This window comes from Arvicola amphibius, chromosome 12, assembly GCF_903992535.2.
Source record: "Arvicola amphibius chromosome 12, mArvAmp1.2, whole genome shotgun sequence".
Lineage (NCBI taxonomy): Eukaryota > Metazoa > Chordata > Mammalia > Rodentia > Cricetidae > Arvicola > Arvicola amphibius.
Genome location: NC_052058.2, coordinates 139,234,111 through 139,260,369, shown reverse-complemented (window position 1 = coordinate 139,260,369; position 26,259 = coordinate 139,234,111). Strand labels below are relative to the sequence as shown.

The window sequence follows — 26,259 nt, the reverse complement described above, 5'->3', positions numbered from 1 at the left end:
AAAGGAGGGAAGAAAACACAAATAAATTATACTCCATGAAAACGAGGAGCTCGTTTATTAAATGGCAAGTATAAAACTATGAGAGAGAGTGTTTGCAATAGATGGGGTGAGGTATTGGCAATGCATATAACCAACAAAGTGTGTCTAGTACTTTATTCTACTAAAGGTCAAATAAGAAAAAATATTCATGAAAATATGAGCAGAAGACTTGAGTATTTCATATGATATTTAAATGGCAATTAAGCATATGAAAATATGCGGAAACCTCTTCAGCCATCAGGTAAAAGCAAATTAAGATCATCTTTAGATATTTCTATATACACTGAAAATGTATATAGAATTCCCCTCCTCCCCCCTCTCTTCCTTTTCTCCCTCCTCCTTCTCTTTGAGACAGGGTTTCTCTCTGTAGCCTTGGCTGTCCTGAAACTCACTCTGTACACCAGGTTGTCCTTGAACTCACAGAGCTCTGCCTGCCTCTGCCTCCTGGGATTAAAGGCATACATGACCACTGTGCAGCATGAATTCCACTTCTTGACAAGGACGTAGCCAACAGGAACTTTTTGAACAACTTTGGAAAAGTATCCATCCATATTTGTCACAGGCATTGTACACTGTCACATTTATAATTCCACTCCTAAGAATATACTGGAAAGAAATCTGAATATAGGGTCTATGAAGACATCAGGAATGTCGGCGTCAATACAATTTGTATTATGACAAAGGCAGAAACAAGGCAAATGATCCCTGACATCAGAGCAGATGGCTCATGATGACAACAGGAGACTATGGTGGGATCTGGATAGCACGCATTTCAAGCCAAGGTAAAAAAAAATTCTAGTGTTGGGAGCCAGATTGGCAGTTTTGTTTTTGTCTTTAAAAAGGGGAGTAATACACAGGAGGTTTTGGAATGGCAGCCTTGGACCCAGGTGTGGCCACTGGCAGTGACTCTCCAGGATGGCTTCTCAAGCATGCGTAGTCAAAATTGGTATTGTTCTCACTGCTTTCATTATTCTCCTCCTCATCACCTTCCCCTTTCTCCAGGCACTTCCAGGTCCTATGGGCTACACCTGTGGCACCATGGCCATAAGAACCGCACAGGTGGCACCATGTCCATAAGAACCACACAGGTGGTACCATTTCCATAAGAACCACACAGGTGGCACCATGGCCATAAGAACCACACAGGTGGCACCATGTCCATAAGAACCACACAGGGGGCACCATGTCCATAAGAACCACACAGCTGCTGGCTCCCCAGCAGTACTGGACAGCCCGTACTTGCTCTTTTTCTTAGCGTGTCTGTAGGAGTTGAGAGCTATGCTGTTAACACTTCCGTGGCCTTAGCTGCTACATTGTTTTCTAGAGGAAGCCTCTTCCTCATGACTTCCCTGAAGTGGAGGCAGAGGGTGAAGCCACTGTTTTCCACGTTCATCTTTGCAGATGACCATGGCCGTCATTTTTCTTTGCCTCCGACTCACTTTTAACCCACAGAACGCAGCACAAATGGCAAGATGTGACATCATGTTTAGTTCATAAAACACTATGATCCGCCCTCTGTAAAGGCTCTCCGGTTGTTTTCTTGGTTTGTCTTCTTTGGTCGAACTAGCTGTCATGCTGGAAAAGGGCAAGCTACGATAAACCGAGGCCAGCCTGACAAGCTAGACAATGTGAAACTTTGGCGTTTATTCCAACAGCCTACAAGGGGTAAGGAACTTCCAACAATTACCCAGTGAGCCAGTGAGCCTGGCAACAAACACTCCCCCAGCTGAACTTCAAATGAGACTCCAGACCAGACCTCTGCCCTCACCGTAACCTTGTAAAATCGCTGAGACATGGATGGCCTAGCTGAGTGATGTCTTTATCTCTAACCCTCATGATCTTAAAGAAATGTTTTGTTTTAAGCAAGCATATTTTGTGGGAATTTGTTAAGAAACGATAGTGAACTAACACAGATATACTTTTTTTTAGCACTATTCCAAACATCAAAGATGAGAGATTTTTTTTAACTGTCTAGAGAATAAAAACATGGAGGATTAATTGTATATACAGTGTGCGGCAGAGGAATCAATGGAAAGACTCTTCTATGGAAAACACAACAGAGAGGCAAGAAAGATCCAGAAGAAAACTGAACCTAGGACCAGAATCATCTGACATAGCAACAAATGAGCCAACCTTGTCTACTAAGACAAAACCTTCACAGTGGACCACAAGCTAAAGCTCGAGAATATGCTGTGTAACTGGCACATAACATGATTCAGAAGCCAAAATAAAGGCAAAGGAGAGCAACAATGCTAATGTCAGTCAGACTTGAACCCAGAAAATAATACAAAGAAATAATACAAAGAAATGATACAAAGAACTATTACCCTCAACAGTCATCTAGTATCTGTGCCCCCAAATATTACATAATATTAAATCTTATTAAATAAAACCGACTTGGGTTAAAAGGGTAAATAACAACAACAACAAAAAAGAAGTTAGCACAGTCATTTAATGGACCTTTCTCAGTCCAGAACAAACCAAACAATCATGTAGCAATGCAAGAGATACAAACAACATAACAAGACAGAACTGACAGTGCTCCGGTTCTTAAAGCGAGTATGCCAAGATACATCTTTAATGGTCATGGAATATTTACAAAAAGTTGCCTCAGTAAAATGTGGAAGTGAAAACCACAGCATGATGAAGTAAGAATTATTCTAGAGGTGGCATATTGCTATGTAGCCAGGCTAGCCCATCACTCTTCCAGTCCCTGGATCATAAGCATGGGCAACCACACCCAGCTTGCAATTAAAACATTTCTAAAAGAAAGTTAGAGAATAAATAACCTTGCCATGTGCAAAAAAAAATCTAAATTTTCCTTTAGGCAATTATCTGGCCCAAAGGAAAAACTATAATCCAAACTGCAATTAGTGAAGAAGATAGTGGACAGGGAGACATATTAGCTATATGGGGCAGTTGGAGAAATATTTAGAATCCAAAACAATAATAAGAATAAAGTCATTTTAACATGCTTGAAACGGAATTGTTGTTAAACAAACAAACAAAAGCCCACAGAATAAAACTAAGCCTGGGGGCTGGAGAGATGGCTCAGAGGTTAAGAGCACTGTCTGCTCTTCCAAAGGTCCTGAGTTCAATTCCCAGCAACCACATGGTGGTTCACAACCATCTGTAATGAGGTCTGATGCCCTCTTCTGGCCTTCAGGCATACACACAGACAGAATATTGTATACATAATAAATAAATATTAAAAAAAATGGATGTAGAACTCACAACCCCAGTTGCTCTGGAGGCTGAGGCAGAAGGATCACAAGTTCAAGGTCCACCGTGGCTACTGAGTGAGCTCAAGACCAGCCTGGACAATTTATAAGACCTTGTCTTGTACAGTTAAAAGGGGCTGTGGACAGAATATGTGTTCAGTATGTAGAACTCTGATTCTACAATCAGTACTGCAAACACAAACAATATCACCAAAAAGATCAAAACAAAATAAGGATAAGTGATTATTTTATGATTTAAGAAGCAGAGGACCCCTCCCCAAGAGAAAGGCCCACAGAGATGGTTCTCTGTAGGAAAAGTGAACCAGAGAAACCATTTGCTAAGTTATTCAAGAAAGGGGGAAGAAAACATGAATCGGGAAGGAACAAATAATTAAAATGCAGACCAGAGATCACCTGACTCATTTTATGTATAAAACCCATTTTTTTTCTATAAATGCCTAAAATAACAGATCTATTCTCGGACATTCAGCCTATCTGTGGGGTAGAGAGATGGTTTAGTCAGTAAGGAGCTAGCGGTGTGACCATAGACCCAATTTTAGATCTCCAGAAACCAGCTGTGACTGTCACCTCAGCACTGGGGAGGCAGAGCTGGGAGGTCTGTGGGTGTGCTGACCAGTCAGTTAAGCTGAACCAACAATATCCAGGGTTAGGAAGAGACCTTGTCTCAAAACACACGGTGGAGCTGGGCATTGTTGTCTCACACTTTTTAATCTCAGCACTCAGGAGATCTTCCTGAGTTCCTCCTGGTCTATACAGGGAGCTCTAGCTCAGGTAAGACTACAAACTGAGACCCTGTCTCAAACAACAACAACAACAACCACCACAACAACAATGTGGTGAGCCTCTGAGGCTGACATTGCCCTCTGAACTCTAGTTCGCACATGTCAGAATGGTTAAATCTGACTATCAGTTTGGCGGATCTGGAATCACCTAAAGCACGCCTCTGGCACACCCGTAAGGGATCATCATACTTGTGCTGTTTAAGCGGGCAGTACCCGTCCTGGGTTGTGTGTTGTGCCGCATCAAAAAGGAGAAAGCTGGCTGAGTGTTGCACTGTTTGAAGGTGGAAAATGCCGTCTCCTAGAATGAGGATTTATTGTGCTCCACTTCCGACTGTGGATGTAGTATCACCAGGTGTCTCCAAGCACCTGCCACCATGCTCAGCACGACAGCAAATTCCCTCCACCCGTAAGCAGGACCGAGTGCTCCCCACTTAAGTCCTTATTGTTGGGGTTTTGTTACCACAATGAGCATACTAGTTCTCTCTCTCTCTCTCTCTCTCTCTCTCTCTCTCTCTCTCTCTCTCTCTCTCTCTCTCTCTCTCTCTCTCTCTCCTAGAGACTGAACTATGGACAGCACCTAGAGAAGCACCATACCATGGCCACCCCACTGGATTTTTAGTGCTTTCAAAGGGACTTTCTATTTAACTTCTAAGGAGCAGCTAACACCAGCATCTTTAAAGTATTTAAGAGCATGAGAAGGGAACATGTTTCCCTTATTTATTTAACACTAATTAATATAACATTGACACCAAACAGAATAAGTATTAAGAAAAACATTCATACTAAACTCACTTGTGAGTAAGTGTTGCGTGGACTCAGAATACAACTTGCCAGCACATTTGAAGGAATTATACCAAGACCAAGTATATTTGACTTCAGAACTCAGATAGCTAAGGGTTAGAAAATATGTTAATAAAATTCACCATATTGCTAACTCAAAAGTGAGCTGTTCGGGCTAGAAAGATGGCTCAGAGGTTAGGAGCACTGGCTGTTCTTGAATGGGAACTGGGTTTGGATCCTAGCACTCACATGACAATGCATTATAACCTGGAACTCAAGGTCGTGGGATCTGATGCCCATTTCTGGCATCCATGGGTACTAGGCATGATCCATGGGTACTGGCATCCATGGGTACTAGACACACATGCACATCAAAAGTTATTTTAAAAAAGGAGAAGTTACTTGTCCTCCCCATGGACAATAAAAAGACATCTAACAAAATCCAATTGCGATTCTTATTAAATGCTTAAGATTTACGCAAATAAATACTTTTTAGACTTGATAAATACCCATTTCATGAGGGAATATTAGAAGCATTCCCCACAAAGCCAAGAAGAAAAGGATAGCCAACTTTATCTTAGATCAGAAAGGATATTAGTAGATAGGTAAAAGGAATCATCTTCTAAGGAGGAGCAGGCTGCATCCCACCACCCGGCTAGCTTACACCCGAAATAATCACACGGAAATTGTATTATGCAACAAAAGATGAAATTATTCAACCAGAATACGTACAGTATCCAGGCAGCTCATTTAACAAGATGGCTGCACCCCTTTATGATACGAGACATACTCAATTCAGTGATAAAATGGAAGAAAGGACCTCACTTAAAAAAGAAGCAAATGCAAGAGGAAATGTGTACGGTCTATACAAAAACAAATGAACAGTTCCCTGGAGGGTGGGTTGGGAAGACATCCTGAAGCCTGTGAGGAACATGATGTTACTGCAGGATGGTTCAGAGTTATGCACAAGGACATACTTTCCCCTGAGTTAATTTGCAAAAGAATGGAATTGAATTTAACATAATCACACAATTGCCAACGAAATGAGAATATTCTGAAGACCACATGGGAAAACAAACATGGAATAATTCGCCCGTAAACTTGTAGAAAAGCACATGTTCAGTGTATTAAAATATTTTATGACGCTATGGTCATGTAAACACTGAGCGCACGATGTGATTAGTGGTGCAGACTGGGAAATCCAGAGATGCAGAATAAGCCTTGGGGTCTGGAGAGACAGAACGGTGGCGCAGAAAACGTCCTGTTCTTGCACAGGGCCTGGGTTTTATTCCCAGCAGCAAACCCTTCATTACTCCATTCGCAGGGACCAATGCCCTCTTTTGGCTTCCACAAATACCTGCACACTCATGTAGGCACAGACACACTCAGGCACACACAAACACACAGGCACACACACACACACACACACACACATTAAATGATGTTGTATTAAGGGGTTCAACACAAATATAAACTCACAAAAGTAAAAGAAGCCACAGAAGTAAGTTTATTTATAGTTTAGGAGTGGAAAGACCAATTGGGGCAGGGAACAAATCCCAAGATTTTACAAAAAGAGATAGTTTACTTCACACACATGGCCATACTTGCACAATTATTGAAAAACCATTACAACTGCACTTCTGATCTGGGCGCTTTCCTGTGTGTCTCGTGTTGTGTTCTAGGTAACTTAAAACTACATAATTTACATGTGTGCAAAATGATCTTTGACCCACTTCTAGGTATTTATCCTGTGCATCTGTGAGTCTCGGTCAGGGGCAGCTGAGCATCCCAAAGGGCATTTGGTGGCATCTGAAGACACAGATTTTAGTCGCCACTCCTCCAGCAAGGTGAGGATATGCCAAGGCTTCTGCTAAACTCCTAATGCGCACACGTTGTCTCCCAACATCCAAGAACGATCTAGTTCAATGTGTCAGTGCCCAGGTTGGGAAACCCTGTTACAGATAACTCAGTCCTAATGCAGGAGTGTACGCTGTAAGTTACAGTGAAGAATCCTGTGAGGAGCCCCCTTAGCCAGGTGACCAAAGGTAACCTCATTCGCCACATTAACCCCCCACTTCGGGTTGTCCTTCCCAGTAATGAATAATCTCCCTCTAACAAAGACACAGGAAGGGCCCAATTCAAGAAATAAGCGGCCAGTGTTCTGCAAAACCATGGGCATCCTGACCAACAAGGAGAGACTGAGGAATTACCAGATGCGTCCGCTGATAAGGGAGATAGAAGGAAAACACAAACTAGGGTCCTGGCTGGGACTGCGGGGTAAATGAAAAGAGGCAGCAAGCGGGGGAAATGGGCAAGGCTTGAGTGTCTCTTAGACTGTGACAAGTGAATTTATTTTTAACAAAAATATGTATTTTTTAAGTGTTGGGGATTGAACGTAGGGACTTGAGCGTGCTGCACAAGCACTCTCCCGTTGAACTATTCCCTCAGTCTTTTCTGCTTCTAATTTCTATGAAAATTGTATATATTTATGGAGCGCTGTGTGATGTTTTCATATGTATATCCTTTCTGTAATGTTCAAGCCAGGTTAAACACATCTATTTCCTCATATTATCATTTCTTGGTGAGTTTCCTGGTTTTAATAATTGCCCTAGGATTATGGAATATATTAACATATGGGAAGTTGGTGAATGAAACTTAACTATTTCTACAACACTTCCCTGGGATCCAAAACTGTCTCACAATAAGTTAAAACACAACACAATCTACAGTAATTTTAAATGGAGCAACTCTCTTTATACTGATACTAACTCTAAGACATCGTCAAGAGATAAAAGAGTGAGAATCACAAAAACACGGCAGTATGCTAATGTTTAAATGACAAAGGATTTTCCATGAGTAGCCACGTTTCAGATCTTACACTTGTATACATTTTGCTCACTTGGAAAACTATGAGACTATGAACCTGGAAGATCACCCTGTAAGTTGCGAGTCTGTGGAGGGGATACTCTTCGCCATGTTTTGGATCCGAAATACCTGCAAAGGGCTCAGGGGGTAAAAGGCTCGGCCCCAGCTTGGGGCTGTTGGAAAGCAATAGAACATTTAAGAGACAAGGATAGCACAGGGGTCTTCCAGTTATTGGGGTAGTACCCTTGAAGAGACCCCAGCCATTTCCTCTTCACTTCCTGGTCACCACGGGGTGTGTGAGCAGATTTGTTTCACTATGCCTGCTATGATGTTCTTCTACCTCATCAGGTTGCCAAAAGCAACAGACCAAAGACTGAAGACTCAGAATCCATGAGGCAAAATATACTTAGTCTTTTTCTAAGTTTATTACCTCTGGCATTTTGTTACAGGACCAGCAATCTGATAAAAAGCCCTTTGCTATAATTATTTAGTATCCACAACGATGTTACAAACTACTAGTAACTACACCCTCCTAAATTATCTTTATACCTATAGATTGATGCATCTCTCAACCATCACCAGAGAAGCGTCTTTTGGCAGTTAATGGCTATTAGCACAGAAGCCCATATCTGGTCAACAAGACTCGGCCTAAATGAGATATCTATGTCACACTCTTTCTGCAAAAGACTCTGGGATCACTGTAGAAGACTGGGCATCAAGACTGTAAGAGTCAGAAGAAGTGGATGTGTGCAGACAAATAGTATTTGTTGAACAGGATAGGGTGGTCTCACACATGAGCTCCCACTGTCTGTAACTGTACACACAAGACCTACACAGGATCAACCAGACAAAAAAATCCCTGCATGGATTGGGGAGAAGTCCCATCCCTAAGGTGAGGAACCATTGGCAGTTGATGGCTACCAGGGAGGATATTTCAGTTTTGTTCAGGGACGTAGCCCCTAAGAGGCTACCCATGTTCCAGCAGATGGTCCTACACCCATGCATATACTGGCCACACTAAATGGACTTTTAATAAAGAACAAAGGAATGAGTCATAGTGGCACAAGCCTTTAATCCCAGCACTCAGAAGGCAGAGGCAAGCAGATATCTGTGAGTTCAAGGCCAGATTGGTCTAAGTAGAATTACAGGACAGCCAGAGCTACATAGAAAGATACTGTCACAAACAAATAAATAGCACATGAAGTTGGGAGGGAAGTTAGGGGGGAATATGGAAGGAATTGGAGGGAAAAGAATGGGTCAGATTTGCTCAAAACCCATGATATGCATTTGTGAAATTCTCAAACAATAAAAATAAAAGTGACCAAATTTTAAAATGTCAATGATTTTTCCTGAGGATAGTCTTTTATTTCCTCCTCAGGGAAACTGCATCTTTTTTTTAATTGTTTTTATTGAGCTATACATTTTTGTCCACTCTCTTCCCCCTCCTCGACTTCTACCCTCTCCCGTGACCCTCACGTCTCAATTTACTCAGGAGACCTTGTCTTTTTCTCCTTCCAATGTAGATCCACGTATGTCTCTCTTAGGGTCCTCTTTGTTGTCTAGGTCTTCTGGGGTTGTGGACTATAGTCTGGTTTTACTTTGCTTTATGTCTAAACGCCACTTATGAGTGAGTACATATCATATTTTCCTCTCTGGGTCTGGGTTAATACTTGTCCTCCCTCCTCTAGATAACCCTGGTCATGTCCTTGTTCTCCACAGCTTGCAAATCTAATAACTCAGAGGCCACATAAACCATCCTCACTCCCTGCAGGACCAGGTAAAACTGCCGCCCACGTCAAAGGCCAGCTTCAGTTTTTACCCGAACTCCTACAGCATCCTCTCTGCGCCGCCATATTCTCTAGCTTCCCTGCACGGGACCGAGCTCTGTTCCTGTGCAGGGGTGGCTGTGGGTGCACAGGTCCTTCACCCCTTCTCCAGACTCATCTCCCAGAGGCTGCTCTACACTTTACTAGAGCTACAGAGTGGACAGTGAACACAGCATTCTGCCTGCCTCTGAATTAGATATCAACAGGATCCTAAATAATGCTCTGCTCCTTCAAGGTCAAACCAAGGAGTTCAGGCTTTGTGAAGGAGTGGTTACTCAAACCAACCAGGAACTGGGGGCCCAGACTCCTCCAACTGCCCCCTTTTCCTGTCCCAACCAGGAAAAACCCATCAGGGATAAAAGGGTGTGCCAACCTTACCAGTTCTGCCGGAAGACAGATCCATGTATCTTCTCTGCTACAGGCTGGATGCTGGATTCTCAAGCACAGCAGGTACCTCCCCATCACCTCCACACAGCCCTGGCTTCCCCATCACCTCCACACAGCCTGGCCTCCCCAACACCTCCACACAGCCCTGGCTTCCCCATCACCTCCACACAGCCTGGCCTCCCCAACACCTCCACACAGCCCTGGCTTCCCCATCACCTCCACACAGCCCTGGCTTCCCCATCACCTCCACACAGCCCTGGCTTCCCCATCACCTCCACACAGCCCCGGCTCCCCCATTGCCTCCACAAAGCCTGGACTCCCCATCACCTCCACACAGCCCCGCCCCCCATAGCCTCCACACAGCCTTGGCAGCACATATACATCCCCCATAAAGGCATGCCAGCTGAAAGAATGAACAAATGAATAAATGTACTTCTAAGTAAGACAATGCCTGCCTTTGACACGGCGAGGGAAAAGCCAAAACATTCTAAGCATTTACTCCTTTACCAAGTCTAGTATCACGGACTTTATAAACATTGTGAGGCAGGCAGTCACTATCCTGTGGTACAGACCAGGAAACAGAGTTAACTCACCAATATACACTGCGAATTCTCTACTACCCCCAAGTGTATGGCATCTGCCCATAAGCTGTATGAGGTCTCCATCAGTCCCCAGTGTCCCTTCCATTTCCTCCTCCCAAAACCTCATGGTCTATCAGTCAGGCAAGGGCACTTAGCATCCTTCTCATCCCAGGCTGTTCCCTCTGCCTGTGAGGCCCCATAGAGGTGGATGATCCTATATCCAAAATGCTTGGGACCAGAACTGTTTCAGAGATAGAATTTTCAAAAGATTTTTTTTTCGTGGGGGGTGGGGCATTGGTATTTACAGAGACTTTACTGGTTGGACATTCCTAATCCGGCAGCCTGAATCCAAAAATACTCCAAATTTGGAACTTGGAGGGGAGCGGTAGAAAGGGTTAAGTGTGCCCAGTCTTTGTCTCTAAATGCTGCTGAGCAATGCACTCCTGGGCATCAATGAACACAGAGCTCCAGGATGGGTGGGAACACCCTAGGGCAGACTCTTCGCCCCATCCGACCCTGGGAGCCATTCTTGAGCACAGAAGAAAGTGCTTGGTTCCTACAAACAACGAGACAATGGAACAGTTCCCCGTTCCCTGACTTAGCCTGTGCCACCTCAAAGACAGTGTTTAAGGTCTGGTAAATGGCACGCCCAGGCTGTTCTGGCATGTTTCCCGTTGGTACCCTGTGGAAACCCAGCCAGCACAACGCTTCCTTTCTTGGCCCTCTGAAAACCTGAGGCACGTGTTAAGGACCCCTTGATCATAGACACAAGTCTCCCTCACTTCGCTCCAACTAGTGGCCCTTCCAAGGACTGGGAATTTAACCATGAGTCACTGTTTGCCTCATTCCTCACTGGCGCTCACCATGAGCTGAGAAAGAAAGCAGCTCGCGGTCCTAGCAATTCCCGAGGGGACCGTTATGCAAACTCCCTCAAAAAATGTGTTGTTGATAACACCCGCCAAAGGCAGATAACGCGCCAAGAGCTAGATGAACCGGCGACAGATCCAAATTTCCCACAAACACTGCTGCAGTTTGAAGTCTTTCCCCAGCCCAGCACGCCAGCACCACACCTGGAATGCTTCCTGCAGCCCGGGTGTGGTCTCTCCTCCCACGTTCCTGAGGGTGGTGGAGACCACCTGGCTGGGCCTGAGCTTCAGGGTGAGGATGGGGTCTGGGACCAGGACATGCAACTGGCAAGGGGCCAAGGAGTGGACGCTAACACACAACATGTATTGTCTGGAGAGCTTTCTGAAAAGGCTGTCTACTGTAAGCTTTCGGATGCTTCTAGAAAATTCAGGCCAGCTTCTGCCAAAGCCCAGGAGCTCCGGGAGCTGAGACCCAACCGAGACAGGCAAGGCAGCTTGAAGTCGCATGTCTAGCTCTACGTTTGGCTGCACAGCCCTGCCTGAGAGGGGCAAGGCTAGGCAGGCTCCTGGACTCTCTGCCAGCCTCCTGCTCTGACCAAGTCCACTGGCATCGAAGGGATAGATTTTTGTTAGGCCAGCAGTTTCCAACCCAGGATGACAGTAAGAATCCTGGAGCCCTGGAGCTATAGAACAAGACAGAGACCTGAAACCCATGCCCGTCTCCCAGAGAAAGAGTAAGATAGTATTTGTAGCACGTCACAGCAGCTTCCGCCAGTCCCCAAAGGAGGTTCTGAGGTGTATCCAGGTTGAGATAGGACTGACATCAGAGAGGTGAGCCTTGCTCTCTTATGGAATTTCAGCTCCTGGGCTTCTTAGACACAGGGATCTCTGTATCTGCCCAGAGACTCCAGGCCCCTCTCAATAGGACACAAAGACGCTTCCCAGTGGAAGGACAGGGAGCTTGTGAAGGTACATACTAGGTGCTAGAGGGCCATCCTTGGGGGTCCCAGCTCCCTAAGGTGCCAGGAGACATGGTAAGGACACAGAGATACAGAAGAAAAGAACAGGCTAATGTGACAGCCAACCCCGCTGCATCTTCCACTCTCCTGCTGGGTCCAAGAGCCAAGGTAACAGATAAAATGGAGCCAGCAACACTTACTGATGTGTGCTACACACTACATACTAGGTCATCCATCAGTGACCTTCTAAAACAACCTGATGATGGGTCCATAGGACTTCTCTCATTTTCAGATTAGCAGACTGAGGCAGGCAAAGACTGTGACTACCAGATGCAGCCTGGACGCTGGGCAGGCAGCCTGATTAGGGAGACTCTCTGTCACCACTGTGCAACGTGTACCCACGGCTATGTGTGTCATGGTAGAGAGCAAGGAGGGACTAGTAGGCAGGAGAGAGGGCGCTGTCACCAGTGAGAGCTCTGGACGCTTTCTTGCCTTCCTGAAACAGCTGTCTCATAGCTTTGTGCTCAACATTATCCTGAGCAAACACAGCCGCTATCTCCTCTGTGCGCACTATGGGGCGTAGACACATCCATGCCAATGTCAACTACAGCGTGTGCAATTCCTTCGGAGAGCCGCCTTCCTTTCCACCTGCGGCCATCATGCATGGGCTCCAGGGCAGTGAAGGTCTTGACAGGCAGCTGGCATGTGGGCGTGGGTGATCATCACCCATGGCCTTTCAACTCCAATCCCCTGGTGCTGGAGTGAGGCAGACCTGGGCTCCCTCTGTGCTGTTAAGGAACATTGGAGACTTGGTGAGGCAGTAACCCTGCCGATTCTATGTGTCCCCACCCACTGGCCCTGGCTCTAGGAGCAATGCACTCTCGCTTCCAGCTGATGGTGCCTACAGTTCACTTCCTGCCCTCGGCCTCACCTGGCAGAGCGTCTGGGCCCTGACAGCACTAGAGCCGCGGCGAGGAGTGGCTCTGCTGATGGGGACAGGAGGAACTTGTAATCATAAAGAAGATTGATTGTGCTAATTGCATAAAGTTCATTTCCCCTTTCTAATAAATATTTACCCTCCAATGTTTATAACTTTTGTGTTTGGACTTTCTTGAAATGCTTTATTGAATTAAAAACATCACATTACCATTGGCTAGAAGAAGAGACAGTTCTACTTGCCAATAACTTCCACAACAAATGCCAGCTATGGATGCCAATTTTTTTTTTGTAGTTCATATTTGCATAGACAGCCCCGAGCCTTGCAATACCAGCATCCGGCAGACAGACATGACAGACTCAAGGGTGATGGGATGGGGCCCTCCAGAACCCTAGAAACGAAAATGGACTGGGGTTTAATTTTCTTGGTTCTGAAGGATGCAATTGTTCGGGGAAGCAGAAACCTGGTTACTATTTGAAGCCTCGGCAGTCCCTAACACGAATTGCAGCGATGTTTTTCCTATGAGCAAGGGCATGGCTCTTAATGTCTGCGGATCTTAAAACAGCTATGTTCTGGGAGTGCCAGGGGAAGAACATACAAGGACGTTAAGTCGAAAGGAAGTTCTGTACTCAGAATCCTACCCAAAGAACAGGAATTCATGGCAGCTGGTGCTTCCTACAGAGGGCAGAAGCCAGCCTGCTTGGCTCTTCAGGGCTCTGAACATTTTGTGGCATCTACCAGTCCTTTCTCCCAGTATGTTTATCAAAACCTAAGAATGTAAGACCTTTAGGATTGGCAGGGAGACAATGAGACTGGTGTGTTCAAAGTACAAAAGGATTTTCTTGTAACACAATATTGAGAGGTTTAAAAATTTTAAATTACGTTTTGTTTGTATGTGTGTGGGGGAGGTCTTTGGGTGTGCAGGTGCCATGCATGTGCATGTGTGGATGTCAGAGAACAGCCATGCAGGTCCTGGGGTGAACTCAGGTCATCAGGCCTGGAATGTCATTGGCCTATAATCCGTGTTGATAAACATACAATATGACAAGAGCTGGCCTGGGGTTTAATAGTCGCTGCAATGTTGAAGTTGTAGGGAAGACAAACAGTAGTGCGTGGGGTCAGCCGTAGCCGTTAGACAGAGTGAGGGTATCTGTGACTCCTACTCTCAGTGCCTGCCATGGGAACTGCAAAGACAGCTAGGGCGTATTGCCAGCCAGCATGAGTGAAGGGGATATTCGCCTCAGTGAGAAGCTGGAGGGAAAAGTTGCGATCACTTTCCCAGCCTCTTTCTCAGAAATCCAGAGAACCCATCCAAGGGCTTTGGTTCAGGACAATCATGGGGATGTGAGGGATGAGAAATGCAGTCTCCTGAGACCAGGCAGCCTGTACCTGCCCGCGACCTTCCGTCAGGACACACTCTAGGCCAGGCAGGCTGTCCCTGCCCGTGACCTCTGTCAGGACACACTCTAGACCAGGCTATCCCTGCCCGTGACCTCTGTCAGGACACACTCTAGACCAGGCTATCCCTGCCCGTGACCTTCCGTAAGGACACACTCTAGGCCAGGCAGGCTGTCCCTGCCCGTGACCTCTGTCAGGACACACTCTAGACCAGGCTATCCCTGCCCGTGACCTTCTGTCAGGACACACTCTAGACTAGGCTGTCCCTGCCCGCAACCTTCTGTCAGGACAAACTCTAGGCTCATCTCTCAAACAGAACTTTGACATTTGCATATATATTTAGCATTTATGTGTTTACTTACTACTTTCTTTTTATTTTAATTAATTAATTAATAATTAATTAAAATGATTAAGTGTGCGTGTGTGTGGCACATGCATATGTGCGAGTGCTACAGCATGTATTTGGAGGTCAAAAAACAACTCGGGGAGTCAGTTCTTTCTTTCCACCACGTGGGTCCTTGGGATTAAATTCATGTTGTCCCGGTGGCCAGTGCCTTTACCCACTGGGCAACCCTGCCAGCCCTCAGCAGGGAAACTTGTTCCTCAGAAGGCATAACAGAGAACTGAAGAGGGCTCACAGGTGGTGGAGATGCCCGGTGTTTGCCTTAAAATGCCATCTATCTAGATTGTTTCGTTCTTTGTTTTAAACTATGTATTCCAAAAACAGACAGCACTCAACCCTGCAGGCCTGGTGTCTTGGTTTTATTCCCTGGGCCATGTCCAACCCCACTTCTAGTTCATTATTTTTCGTGGTAGGTTTAAAGCTCTAGAAATGTTTGAGACAAAAGACAGAGAGACAGACAGACACAATGCACACAGTTGTCTCGTTAATTTCCGGGTACTTTTCCAAGCTTGCCATGATTAGTTCTGTACCGGGACCCAGGCCTGTGGTTGGCTGTGAACCTCCCCTCAGTCCTTGTCTTCCAGGGAGCTCAGGGCCTGGGAATCCAGACAGCATTCTTAATCCGCACACAGGAATGCAGCTCGTAAGAGAGAGGTTCCTCCAGGTTTCAGAAGTTGTAATTCCTGCATGATACTCTCTCTCCTAAAGTATCCGTGAGCATTTTCTTTTGTTTTATGACACCAAGTAAGTAGATTTTTTTTTCCTATTAGAGGGGACTAAAAGTCTGTGTGTGTGTGTGTCTGTGTGTCTGTGTGTCTGTGTGTGTGTGTGTCCGTGTGTGTGTCCATGTGTGTATGTGTGTGTATGTCTGTGTGTGTATGTGTATGTGTGTCTGTGTGTGTGTGTGTGGGTGTGTGTGTGTGTGTATGCCAGGCTAGCTGACCCATGAGCTCCCATGGATTTTCCTACATCCACTTCCAATGTCTCTGTAAGAGTACTGGGATTACAGTTGTGCTTTCGACCTTTGTGCGGGCTCTGGAGATCTGGACTCAAGTTTTCCTTGCTGGGATCATCTCTCTGGCCCACAGCACGGTTCTCTGTGAAATCGGGGATGGGGAGGTTGGAGACAATTTGAGATGTAATGACAGTAATCGATGAGCTTGCTGGTGTGAGGGCTAGACAGTTGGAGCTCTCCACAGGGAGGTGAGGGAGAGTTACGGGCTGTAGACAGGGTCCCATCTATATGGGACATGTCGTGGACTCTGAAAACACGTACAGTGCCTTACTTCCTGAAGGAGATGGAGCGCCATTTATAATACATAACTAAAATCCATCCTTATGTGATTTTCTAAGGAGTGTAACAATCTTAAAAGAAGCAATATGGCCCCGATACAAAGCAGGAAGATGCATCCCTGTTGAGGAAGAGTCAACAAAAACTGACCTAGGAAAGACAGACAGTGCAGGTACCCATGCCAAGGACATGGGAACAACAATTATGACAATAGGACATATGAAGAAGTGCACACGCGGCTTATGGGAATGGTGTCTACCTGGGACTTCTGGAATGAAATGCTGCAGAGTCATAGATGAAGGAGGCGGGGCAAGACGGATGGCAAACTGGGCATTATGGAAGAAGGAGGGGTTTGAAAAGGCAATAAGACTACAATCTCCCACAGCGTGGCTGGGCAGGCCTCACTGAGAAGGTAACATTTGAAAACCCAAACAAAAATGAAAGAATGAGTTATCTAGATAATCAAGAGAGGGGCTGCCTGGTAGAGGGAGGAGCCCCACGTAGCTCCACTCCTTTTCCCTGAGCCGTCTGGTGGGCTCCAGAGAGAGCAGGAAGACCAAGCCAGAATGGAGGAGGTGAACTGGGCCTAGAGAACAGGGTGGGGACAGACAGTAGTGAGAGAGCACCCAGCAGCACTCGGCTTATGCTCCGGGAAGGAGACAGACGAGGATGCAAAACCTCTCCACGATGGGAAGTTGTCAGAGCACAGACCTCTGAAGCAGGGGGTAGCAGTAAGCTAGAGCCCAGAATCATGAGGCTATCTGGTGTGCGTCTGATGACGGGAATGAATCCAGGCCCAGGGCACCATACCCCAAGTTCAGCATTCCAGGCATCCCAGAGAGGTGCAGGCCTTCTGCTATGCACTCCCCAGAGGTCTAAGAGTGTTACTGGGACATGCTGCCTGGTATGACAGTCACTGTCAGCTCCCTTCTGGAATCCCTGAGAAAAATCACTACAGCACTAGAAAGGTGATGACGAATGCAGGCACCCATCAAAGAGTCTGCCACTAGGCTACCCTTCCCCCACTCACACACAGGCACTTGGTCTAGCAACTGGGGCTAGAAGATGCCGATTTGATTTGATTTGATTAAAAACGCTTTTGACGAACATGAGCTGAAGCTGCTGGCTATCTGGAAGAATCCATGTGGTGTCTCAACAGAATTTACAATTGCGCCATCTCCGGGGTTGTGCATAGGGATTCTGAGCCTCTAGGGCAGTAGTTCTCATCCTGTGGGTCCCAGTCCCTTTGGGGGTCACAAAGCAGATATCCTACATATCAGATACTTACATTATGGCTCATAACAATAGCAAAATTTCAGCTACAAAGTAGCAGCAAAATAATGTTATGGTTGGGGGTCACCACGACATGAGGAGCTGTATGAAAGGGTCACAGCACGAGGAAGGTGGAGAAGCACTGACCTAAGAGAAGGTAGCTGCAATGCAGGGCTAATGTTCCCTTCTAACTGTCCTCCGAAGGAAAGATGCTAACGGGCTATGAAAACCCCAGGTGGCCTTTCCCTGGGGTCTGTATTTAAATGATGCCAGCTTTCAGGGCTCCCCCAGCAGGGGTATCTAGGCTTCTCTTACTGCTCTGACCATATATCTTCTCCTCACTGTTTCCTCACCTGCTAAAGTGGAGCTCAACACCTTCTGCCTCGAGTATTGCTAGGGTTATATGAGATTGTCCCAGGAAAGTGTCCAGCCTGGAAAACTGTGAGCCGCCAGTACATGTGTGCCCCTCTACCTTCCAGCTAACCCTGCATGGTGGTTTGAATGGGTATGGCCCCCAGAGACTCATGTGTTTGAATGCTTGGCCCATAGGGAGTAGCCCTATTAGAAGGTGTAGCCTTGTTGAAGAAGTGTGTCACAGTGGGCTTTGAGGTCTTCCAAGCACAAGCTATGTGCAGTATGGGACTCAGTTCACTTCCTGTTGCTTATGGATCAAGATGAAGAATTCTCTGCTCCTTCTCCAGCACCCGGTCTGCCTGCACACTGCCTTGCTTCCCACCATGATGATAATGGACTAAACCTCTGAAACTGACTAAAGCCACCCCAATTAAATGTTTTCCTTTCTAAGAGTTGCTTAGAAACTCCCACTAAGACACCCTACGAGGAAGGTGTAAAATTACCTCACCCCTAGACAGGAATGGCAGAAAATGAATAGATGGCTTCTGTCTAGTCCCCAGCTCACCCAGTCCTATGCTGGCTGGGCAGCTTTGCCTGACTCACTTTGCCTCACTAGCCCTGGGTCAAACTCCTCAGGAGACAAAGTGACCAGGTCTTTGCTGGGCATTTTCTCCTTCTCCACTCCAGGGGCCTGGAGCATTTATGTTCCTTCTGAGTTCCCAGAGTCCTCCACAGGACCTACCTATATGGCTTTCATACTGATGTCATGCTGTCTTTACCAAGGGTCCCTTGAAACCTGCTCTCTCCCGACTCTTCAATTCACTCTAGGGACTGGAGACTGGGCAAGGGCATGGCTACAGTAACAACAACCTTAAGCATGAATCAGTGCAGTGAGCATTAGGTACCATGACAGGAGCTGGGGACAATGGAGTCCTGGGACTGAGGAGAGAGGATTCAGGACCACATTTTGGGTTGATGCTCTTGGAAGAGTCAGTTAATAGCTAGCACCAGCCTGGCTCAGAGGTGCTGCTTTCTGTGCCCCTAAAATGATGGGCAGTGCCCAGCTGAGAGATGCTGGCTCAGTGTCCTGAACCAATTCACATTTAAACTTGAAGAACTCAAGAGATACCATAGTATCTCTGGGTACCATAACATCTTTGGCTGTCATAGGATCTCTGGTGTTTCTGAGAGTCTGGCCCCACCCTCACCCCTGGGGACTTTATTCTGGAGGGAGCAAGTATACCTCATTCTGGAGGTAGACAGCTGTTGGGTTCCTGCATCTGGAACCTACTGTATATCTTCCTGGGGACTGCATATCTTCCTGGGGACTACATGCCAAGCGCCACCTGGGCCGCCGGTTTCCCTAGTACGTTTCTGATGTCATACAGTAGCCATACACATGGTAAACACCTGTCACAGGTCCTAGAACATTCCTCTGGGCACTTTCCATTCATAGAACTGGCCAAGCCACAGGGATCACTGTTTGCAGGACAGTGAGCCAATTTATTTTATTGTGGGGGTAACCAGATTTGTCTCCAAGCCTTTGCACTGTTACCTATACACTAGTCAAACCATTTGTCATGATAACTGAGCTTGATTTAGTAGTATTATCTGAAAGCTGGGGGTAGATTCTAGAGAGTTCTGGTGAGGACTAATGGGGCTCATGCAGGCTAGGGCTTTAGGATCAATCATATGGGCACTGGTCAAAAAGAACTGTTCGTGGATTATTATTATTTTAAAATTAACATGTCACTTACTAAATTCTCTGCATCTGATACCCTCCAATGTGAACCAGTTTTTAGCTCTCTTCCTTAAATGGGCAGGGTTTAAGAATCAGGTGACACGTTGACATCACAGCATTTATAAGAAGTGTGACTAGATTTCCTTCGTCATAAAGATTTCAAGCTAAAACACCATACTACTAGTGTCAGTACCCCCAAAGTATCCCCTTCAGAGTAACCCACATGCAGGGCTGTGAGTGGACAGATGCTCACAAAAGCACATGTTGATACCATCGCAGTCAGTTATACGGGGCACACCCATGTGCCTATGCATACACACAGTCACATGCATGTCTGTGTCTGAGAAAGCCATGACCTCCAGCAGAATCCAGACCTGCAGAGGGGCTGCTGGGCTTGTGCATCTTCCTAAGGCTGCCCTTCCCTGCCTGCTTACCTCCATGTTTCTGCAGAAGGTAGCATTGGTGCCAAACAGAATCTGGCACTGCTCATTGGCGCTGTAGTGCATGCCGGGCAGCTTGTGAGGAAGGCGCAGGGCGTGCTGACTCCTGGGGTCAGTGATCAGTAAGCAGGTACTGACTTTGGATCTGAAAAAGTCAAGATGCAGGTCAGTTTCTAACCACAGGAGCCCACCGTTGTTCTGATCCTTTCAGTCTCCCGAGAGGGATGTGCTTCGGATGATTGATGGGACAAGAGCCTCGGCACTGGACACCTGAGTCACCCTTTTGGAGTGTCTGTTCTTTTATTAAATGGTTGAATGTGGGTCTCTGCTCTGAAGGCAATGCAGAAATGAGTGCTTGGTAGGGCCCTAGGAACAGCTCTGATGAAGCAACTGGGCTTTCTTGGGGGGTGGTTGATGAAAATATTTTTAAATTAGAATTCTCTGAATCCCCTTAGAATATGACTTTGAGCAAAAGTTACCAAGAACAAAAAAGAATGCAAGTTAGTCTATTTATTTTAAATAAAATTAAAGTTCTGATTTCTGACACCATTGAGTCTCTTTGAGGGATTGCTCAAAGTATGCCAGTCTTGATGTCTCGCCTGACCATATCTTCTGCTATCACAGAAAAAAAAATAAAGCCCAGGCTCACTCAGTCAAGAAGTTTCGGGTTTCAACTAGGAAGGGAATGCCCATTTACAGTGGGAGATACATGTCCTCCAGAGGGCTCTGTTAGGAGATAAAATGCTCAATGCTTTATTTCCTATCCTTAAAGTAAGGCAAATGAAGCCAGATACTTGCCAAAACTTTTGAAAAAAGGATTCAATGCATGTATGTAAATATGTATACACATACACATTTATACATACCTATATAAGTATATAGAATTACCACAACAAAGTAGGGGAGCAATGAGGACCCATGTATCAACACTGTAAATACAGCCCTAAGATCAGACACCAAGGGGCCAACAGGTCCGGATCATGGGCATGCTTGCTTTAACAAGGGTCTAAACCAAATTAGAAATTGTTCCACTAAAATCTGAGAACTAAAAAGTATAGACATTCTGTATGGAGAACAATCTAGTGAGAAGCATATCTGTTCCCCCATGAAGGAGGGAAGTGTGCAAACCCAACCCAGCTAATTCACTCCCATCAAGGGAAGCAGCTTCAGCAAGCAGCATGTTCTCACAGCAGCCGAGTTGTCCCTACAGTGGGGTCCACTTGTGGTCAAAGACTGGCAGAGAATTGCAAGACAGAGTCACTGGGTTGACATTTCATTCATGTAATGACCTCCTACTGGACATGTGACAGCATACCAGCTATCACGAAGAGGCCTTTGCCCATTTTGGGACACTCTGCACTGGCCACCTCCCAAGCTGGCTGAGGATTCATCTAAAGAGTCACTTCTCACACTTGCTAAGTTTCCCATCTTTGGGCTTTTGGCAAAACTTCGAGTTACCGATGTTACAGAATGACTCAAGGACTTACTTGAGAAAGTTCTCGAGGTCATCTCGACTACAGGATGACCAAGAGAGATCGCTAGGGTTTCGACCCTTCACCCACTCTCCCGACATGATGTGCGACCGGCCAGCACAAGATGAGTGGTCGTCGTCGTGGTTCATTCCCAGGCTGCTCAGAGAGAAAGAGAAAGAGTGGAGTGTGGTGTCACACATGCCTTATTTCTCGGTCAAGTTTAATCAACGAAATCCCAGAGAGTGATGGAGGTGATAACGTTCATACACTGCCGACCATGGTCAGTTTATACAGAACTAGGGTGGTCTGACTACAGAAGGCATGGAAACTAAGCAAAAGGAATTAATGATGAGTTAAGGAATAAATTATTAATCATGACAATTAATAGCAAGTACAATAGCTAATAAAGTCAGGATAGTTAATAAAGTTTCATTTTCTGATGAGCTGACCTAATATCTCACACTAAGTATCATTCTGTTAGTGGTCCAAAGCTTTGTACTCATTAGAAATGAGCCATATTTTGCTGAGAGCCAGTGGAAAACACCAGAGATTTGAGTTCCTAAAGACTGTGGCTTCAAAGTTTCAAACTCAAGAACAACTGTACTTTTGCTATCTTTCATCTCTCTTCACGTTTTTGCTTATTTACTTAAAAACAAACCTTCCCCATTCATAAGAAACACAAGAAGACCCATATTGACCCCTATGCCTCATCAGCCCGTGTTCCCTGGGTACCACCAGGTACTGCAGTACTGTCACCTTCTTTGGAAACTGTAACTGAGGAACCCTGTGGGGTACCTCTAGATGGGAGTCTGACCTGAACAATGACCTTAGTTTATCCATATGCCCACACTGGGATAGGCTGAGGTGCAGAGCACACAAGCTCGGCTTCCCCACAGCTCCCTGACAATTTCTAGGAAAGCCAGTGTGCTTGAGGGAGCCATTTTTGTTGTTGTTTGTTTGTTTTGTTTTGTTTGGGGGGGTTATTACAGTGAAAAAATACAACCACACATTTTGATTCATTCAAGACCATTAGATGCTTCTCAAGTGCCAGGGAATGTGTCAGAAGAAGATGGGCAAAAGATGTCATTATCAGCCTGGGAGAAGAGATCATGACGAGCAGGGGTTCTGAAAGCTTTCTCTGAATCCCAGTTCCCTATTGCCTCTCAATAACCCCCTGCTTGCTCCTTCATGCTGAAGGCTCCCGAGGAGGTCACGCTGTGCTTTCTGTATCCTGTTAGCTACTGCTACACTCATTTACCTGTGGAGATGCTGACTTGGCCTGATCCCAGCCAAAGCCATATACTCTGGAGAACATACTGCCTGGTGTTCAGGCATCCTGAGTCTTAGGCTAGCATGGTTTATCCATTTGTTTCCACCAGCTGAGGATGCTTCACTGTATTTTCCAACCTTCACATGCCAGTGATACCCATGACCTCAGACATGGGATTTCATGTTGTATTAAGCAATGAAATATGAGGGTGAAGGTAAAGTTGTTTCCATGAAAACTGATGGGGCTGGTAACTAAAATACATGGCTACCACATTCTACGGCAGAACAGTAAAAGACGGAGAATAAATCACACACATCTGCCCTAGACTGTGTCATGAGAGGCTTTACTTTCCTGCTACATATAGAAATACATATGGGAAAGAGACTGGAGTGATTGCAGTGGTAACTTTGTGGTAGAACACTGGCTTAGCCCACGCAAGTCCATAGGTTCAATGAGAAAGGGGAGGGGAGGAAAGAACAAGAAAAGGCTATTCTTAGTGAGGGCTTCTATTGCTGTGAAGAGACACTATGGCCCTGGCAACTCTTATAAAAGGAAATATTTAATTGGGGAACACTTACACTTGAGGTTCAGTCCATTATCATCATGGTGGGATATGGTGGTATGTAGGTATAGTTCTGGAGAAGTAGCTGAGACTTCTACATCTTTCAGGCAACAGGAAGTGGTCTGCCTCACAGGGTGTGGCTTGAGCATATATGAGCCCTCAAAGCCCGCCTCCACAGTGATGCACTTCCTCCAACAAGACCACACCTACTCTAACAAGGTCACAGCTCCCAGTAGAGCCACTCCCTTTGGGGGCCATTTTCCTTCAAACCACCATAGGATAAAAGAAAAGGGGGTGGGAATGGGAGAACTAGGTTCACACTTGCATTAAGAGTATGCTAGCATATAGGAAGCCAATAGTGAGTCCCAGTGGGCAGATACCCTGACCAGAAAGACTTGCCTCTCAATCACAAAACAGGAACACACAAAAAAACAAATAAATATTGAAACACTTGTTACCAAACTATAACACAATCTACATGTTTTATAAAGTCTAAGTTAAATTGTTTAAAGTACCTAAGTATAATTTTTTTATATTTATTTATTTATTATGTATACAATATTCTGTCAGTGTGTGTGCCTCAGGCCAGAAGAGGGCACCAGACCTCATTACAGATGGTTGTGAGCCACCATGTGGTTGCCGGGAATTGAACTCAGGACCTTTGGAAGAGCAGGCAGTGCTCTTAACCGCTGAGCCATTTCTCCAGCCCCCTAAGTATAATTTTTTGATTCTTCTCTACCCGGACCAGTTTTCCAGTTAACTGGTCAGCTGACCAACTTATGTTAGACCCAAGAGCCAGTGCTGCTTCCTTTAAAATGAACTAATCTTATAATGTAATGTATAATTAGGAAATATAGGTTGTTGATGGATAGTCATCAATAATAGTTAAGCTTGTAGTCATGTTAGATTTTCTATATATAGAGAGATATATTTCAGTAAGATAGACATTCTTCATATCTTTCAAAGACTACAGAACATTCCACTTAAATGTCTTAATAACTTAGGACTTTTCATGACAATGAGACATATCTGCTTCTGGCAGCACAAGCTACTTCAAGAGGAAGATGGGCATTGAAGAGGCTCCTTATGGAGTTTGATAGCCATTTGGGCAAGAAATTGCTCTTGCCTGGACTATTGCATAAACTGGACACAGAGAACCCTCAGAAAGAGGACTGCTGAACTTGCCTATAGGTGAGATGATCTCTCTTGGTTCCTGATTCATGAAAGAGTCTGCGAGACATTCTGCAGGACACAGCAGATAGTGACTGAACTGTCTTTGAAATTTCCTGCTTCATGGGAAAGTCTTCTGGATACTGTGGGCCTATAGGCCGAAGATAGATGCCCCAACAATACAAAAGAACTTTGGGTGACTGTCCAGGCAGCGAGATGTCTCTATCATTTCTAGAGTTTGGAAATTGCATATTTCTTATTTACTTAGGTAATATTGTGTCCTTCTGGAGTCTTTGATGGAGCTGAAGAAGAATAGATAGATAGTTATAGTTGTTTTCCTTTGTTATGATAAAAGATAAAGTAGATATAAATATTGTCACTGTAATTCTTACTTGATAACTGTTTTGTTATATGTAATTTTACTATGTTAAAGTTAAAGTCTTTCTTTTTTGTTTAAACAGAAAAAGGGGAAATGCTGGAGGACTCCCATTGGCTAATAAAGAAACTGCCTGGCCCATTTGATTGGCCAGCCTTTAGGTGGGAGGAGTAGACAGAACAGGAAGAAGGAAGTGAGGTAGATGGCTCAGTCAGATGCTACGCCTCTCCTAAGTTAGACAGACTGCCGTGCCTCTCCTCAGAGAGATGCCAGACACTATGAAGCTCCAGCCCAAGATGGACATAAGCTAGAATCTTTCCGGTAGGACACCACTTCGTGGTGCTACACAGATTATTAGAAATGGGTTAAAGCAAGATGTAAGAGGCTGAAAATAATGGGCCAGGCAGTATTTAAAAGAATACAGTTTCTGTGTAATTATTTTGGGTAAAGCTAGCCCGTGGCCGAGAGCCGGGCAGGACGAAAAGCAGGCCTGCCCGCAGCTCCTCACTACAGCTTCCTCCTGCTGCTACTGGCTTTTCTGCCCCAAAGCGACACTCTTTACAGAGCTCTAGAGGCTCTCATGGTGGGGGGGGGGGTCTCCTCCCACCTAACCCAGCCCTCAGCACAGCTACTCATCAGGACTGGCCTCTAGCAAGGACAAACAAATATTATATCTATTTGATACTGGACATTGTGCCCAAAATATCAGATACCTCGTATTTGGGACAGGTGCAATTAACTTCATACCGAGGCAGACAACTCACAGAATTGAGAACCATCATCTACCCCTCTTGAGTGGGCACTATTTTCCTAAACGTTAAGGGTTAAAGAAAGACATAAGAAAAGACTGGATAATTCTGTCCAATGAGAACAATTTAGATATAGGCCTATGGTCATTTGGTTGTATAACGTGAATTCTATCTTTCTTCCAATGCAGCTATTCTTTTTTTTAAAAAATAATTCTTTTCTGGTGGGCAACAGAACATGTTTACTTATGTGTGAATATATAGGAAAGCAATCTTCAAATAGTTTCACATAATAGCCTTCCTTCTTTGGGGGGAGGTTACATTTTGTTTATTTTTTTAATCTTTGTTTTATTTTATTTTTTGTTTTTTGAGACAGGGTTTCTCTGGGTAACAGTTCTGGCTGTCCTGGAACTCGCTTCACAGACCAGGTTGGCCTTGAACACACAGAGATCTGCCTGCCTCTGCCTCCTGAGTTCTGGGATTAAAGACATGTGCCACCA

At 45.4% G+C, this 26,259-nt stretch overlaps 1 protein-coding gene across 2 annotated transcripts in view; it reads right to left on the bottom strand.

Moving 5' to 3' along the window:
• The window catches only part of Adamts17 (ADAM metallopeptidase with thrombospondin type 1 motif 17), a 314,297-nt gene that overhangs the window by 128,877 nt on the left and 159,161 nt on the right, over nt 1-26,259 (bottom strand). For both annotated transcript variants that reach the window (XM_038314049.1, XM_038314048.1), the window contains 2 exons: nt 21,651-21,791; nt 20,158-20,308 (listed from right to left, as the gene is read on the bottom strand). In XM_038314049.1, the coding sequence (XP_038169977.1) occupies nt 20,158-20,308; nt 21,651-21,791 (292 nt within the window). The remainder of the gene's footprint in view (nt 1-20,157; nt 20,309-21,650; nt 21,792-26,259) is intronic.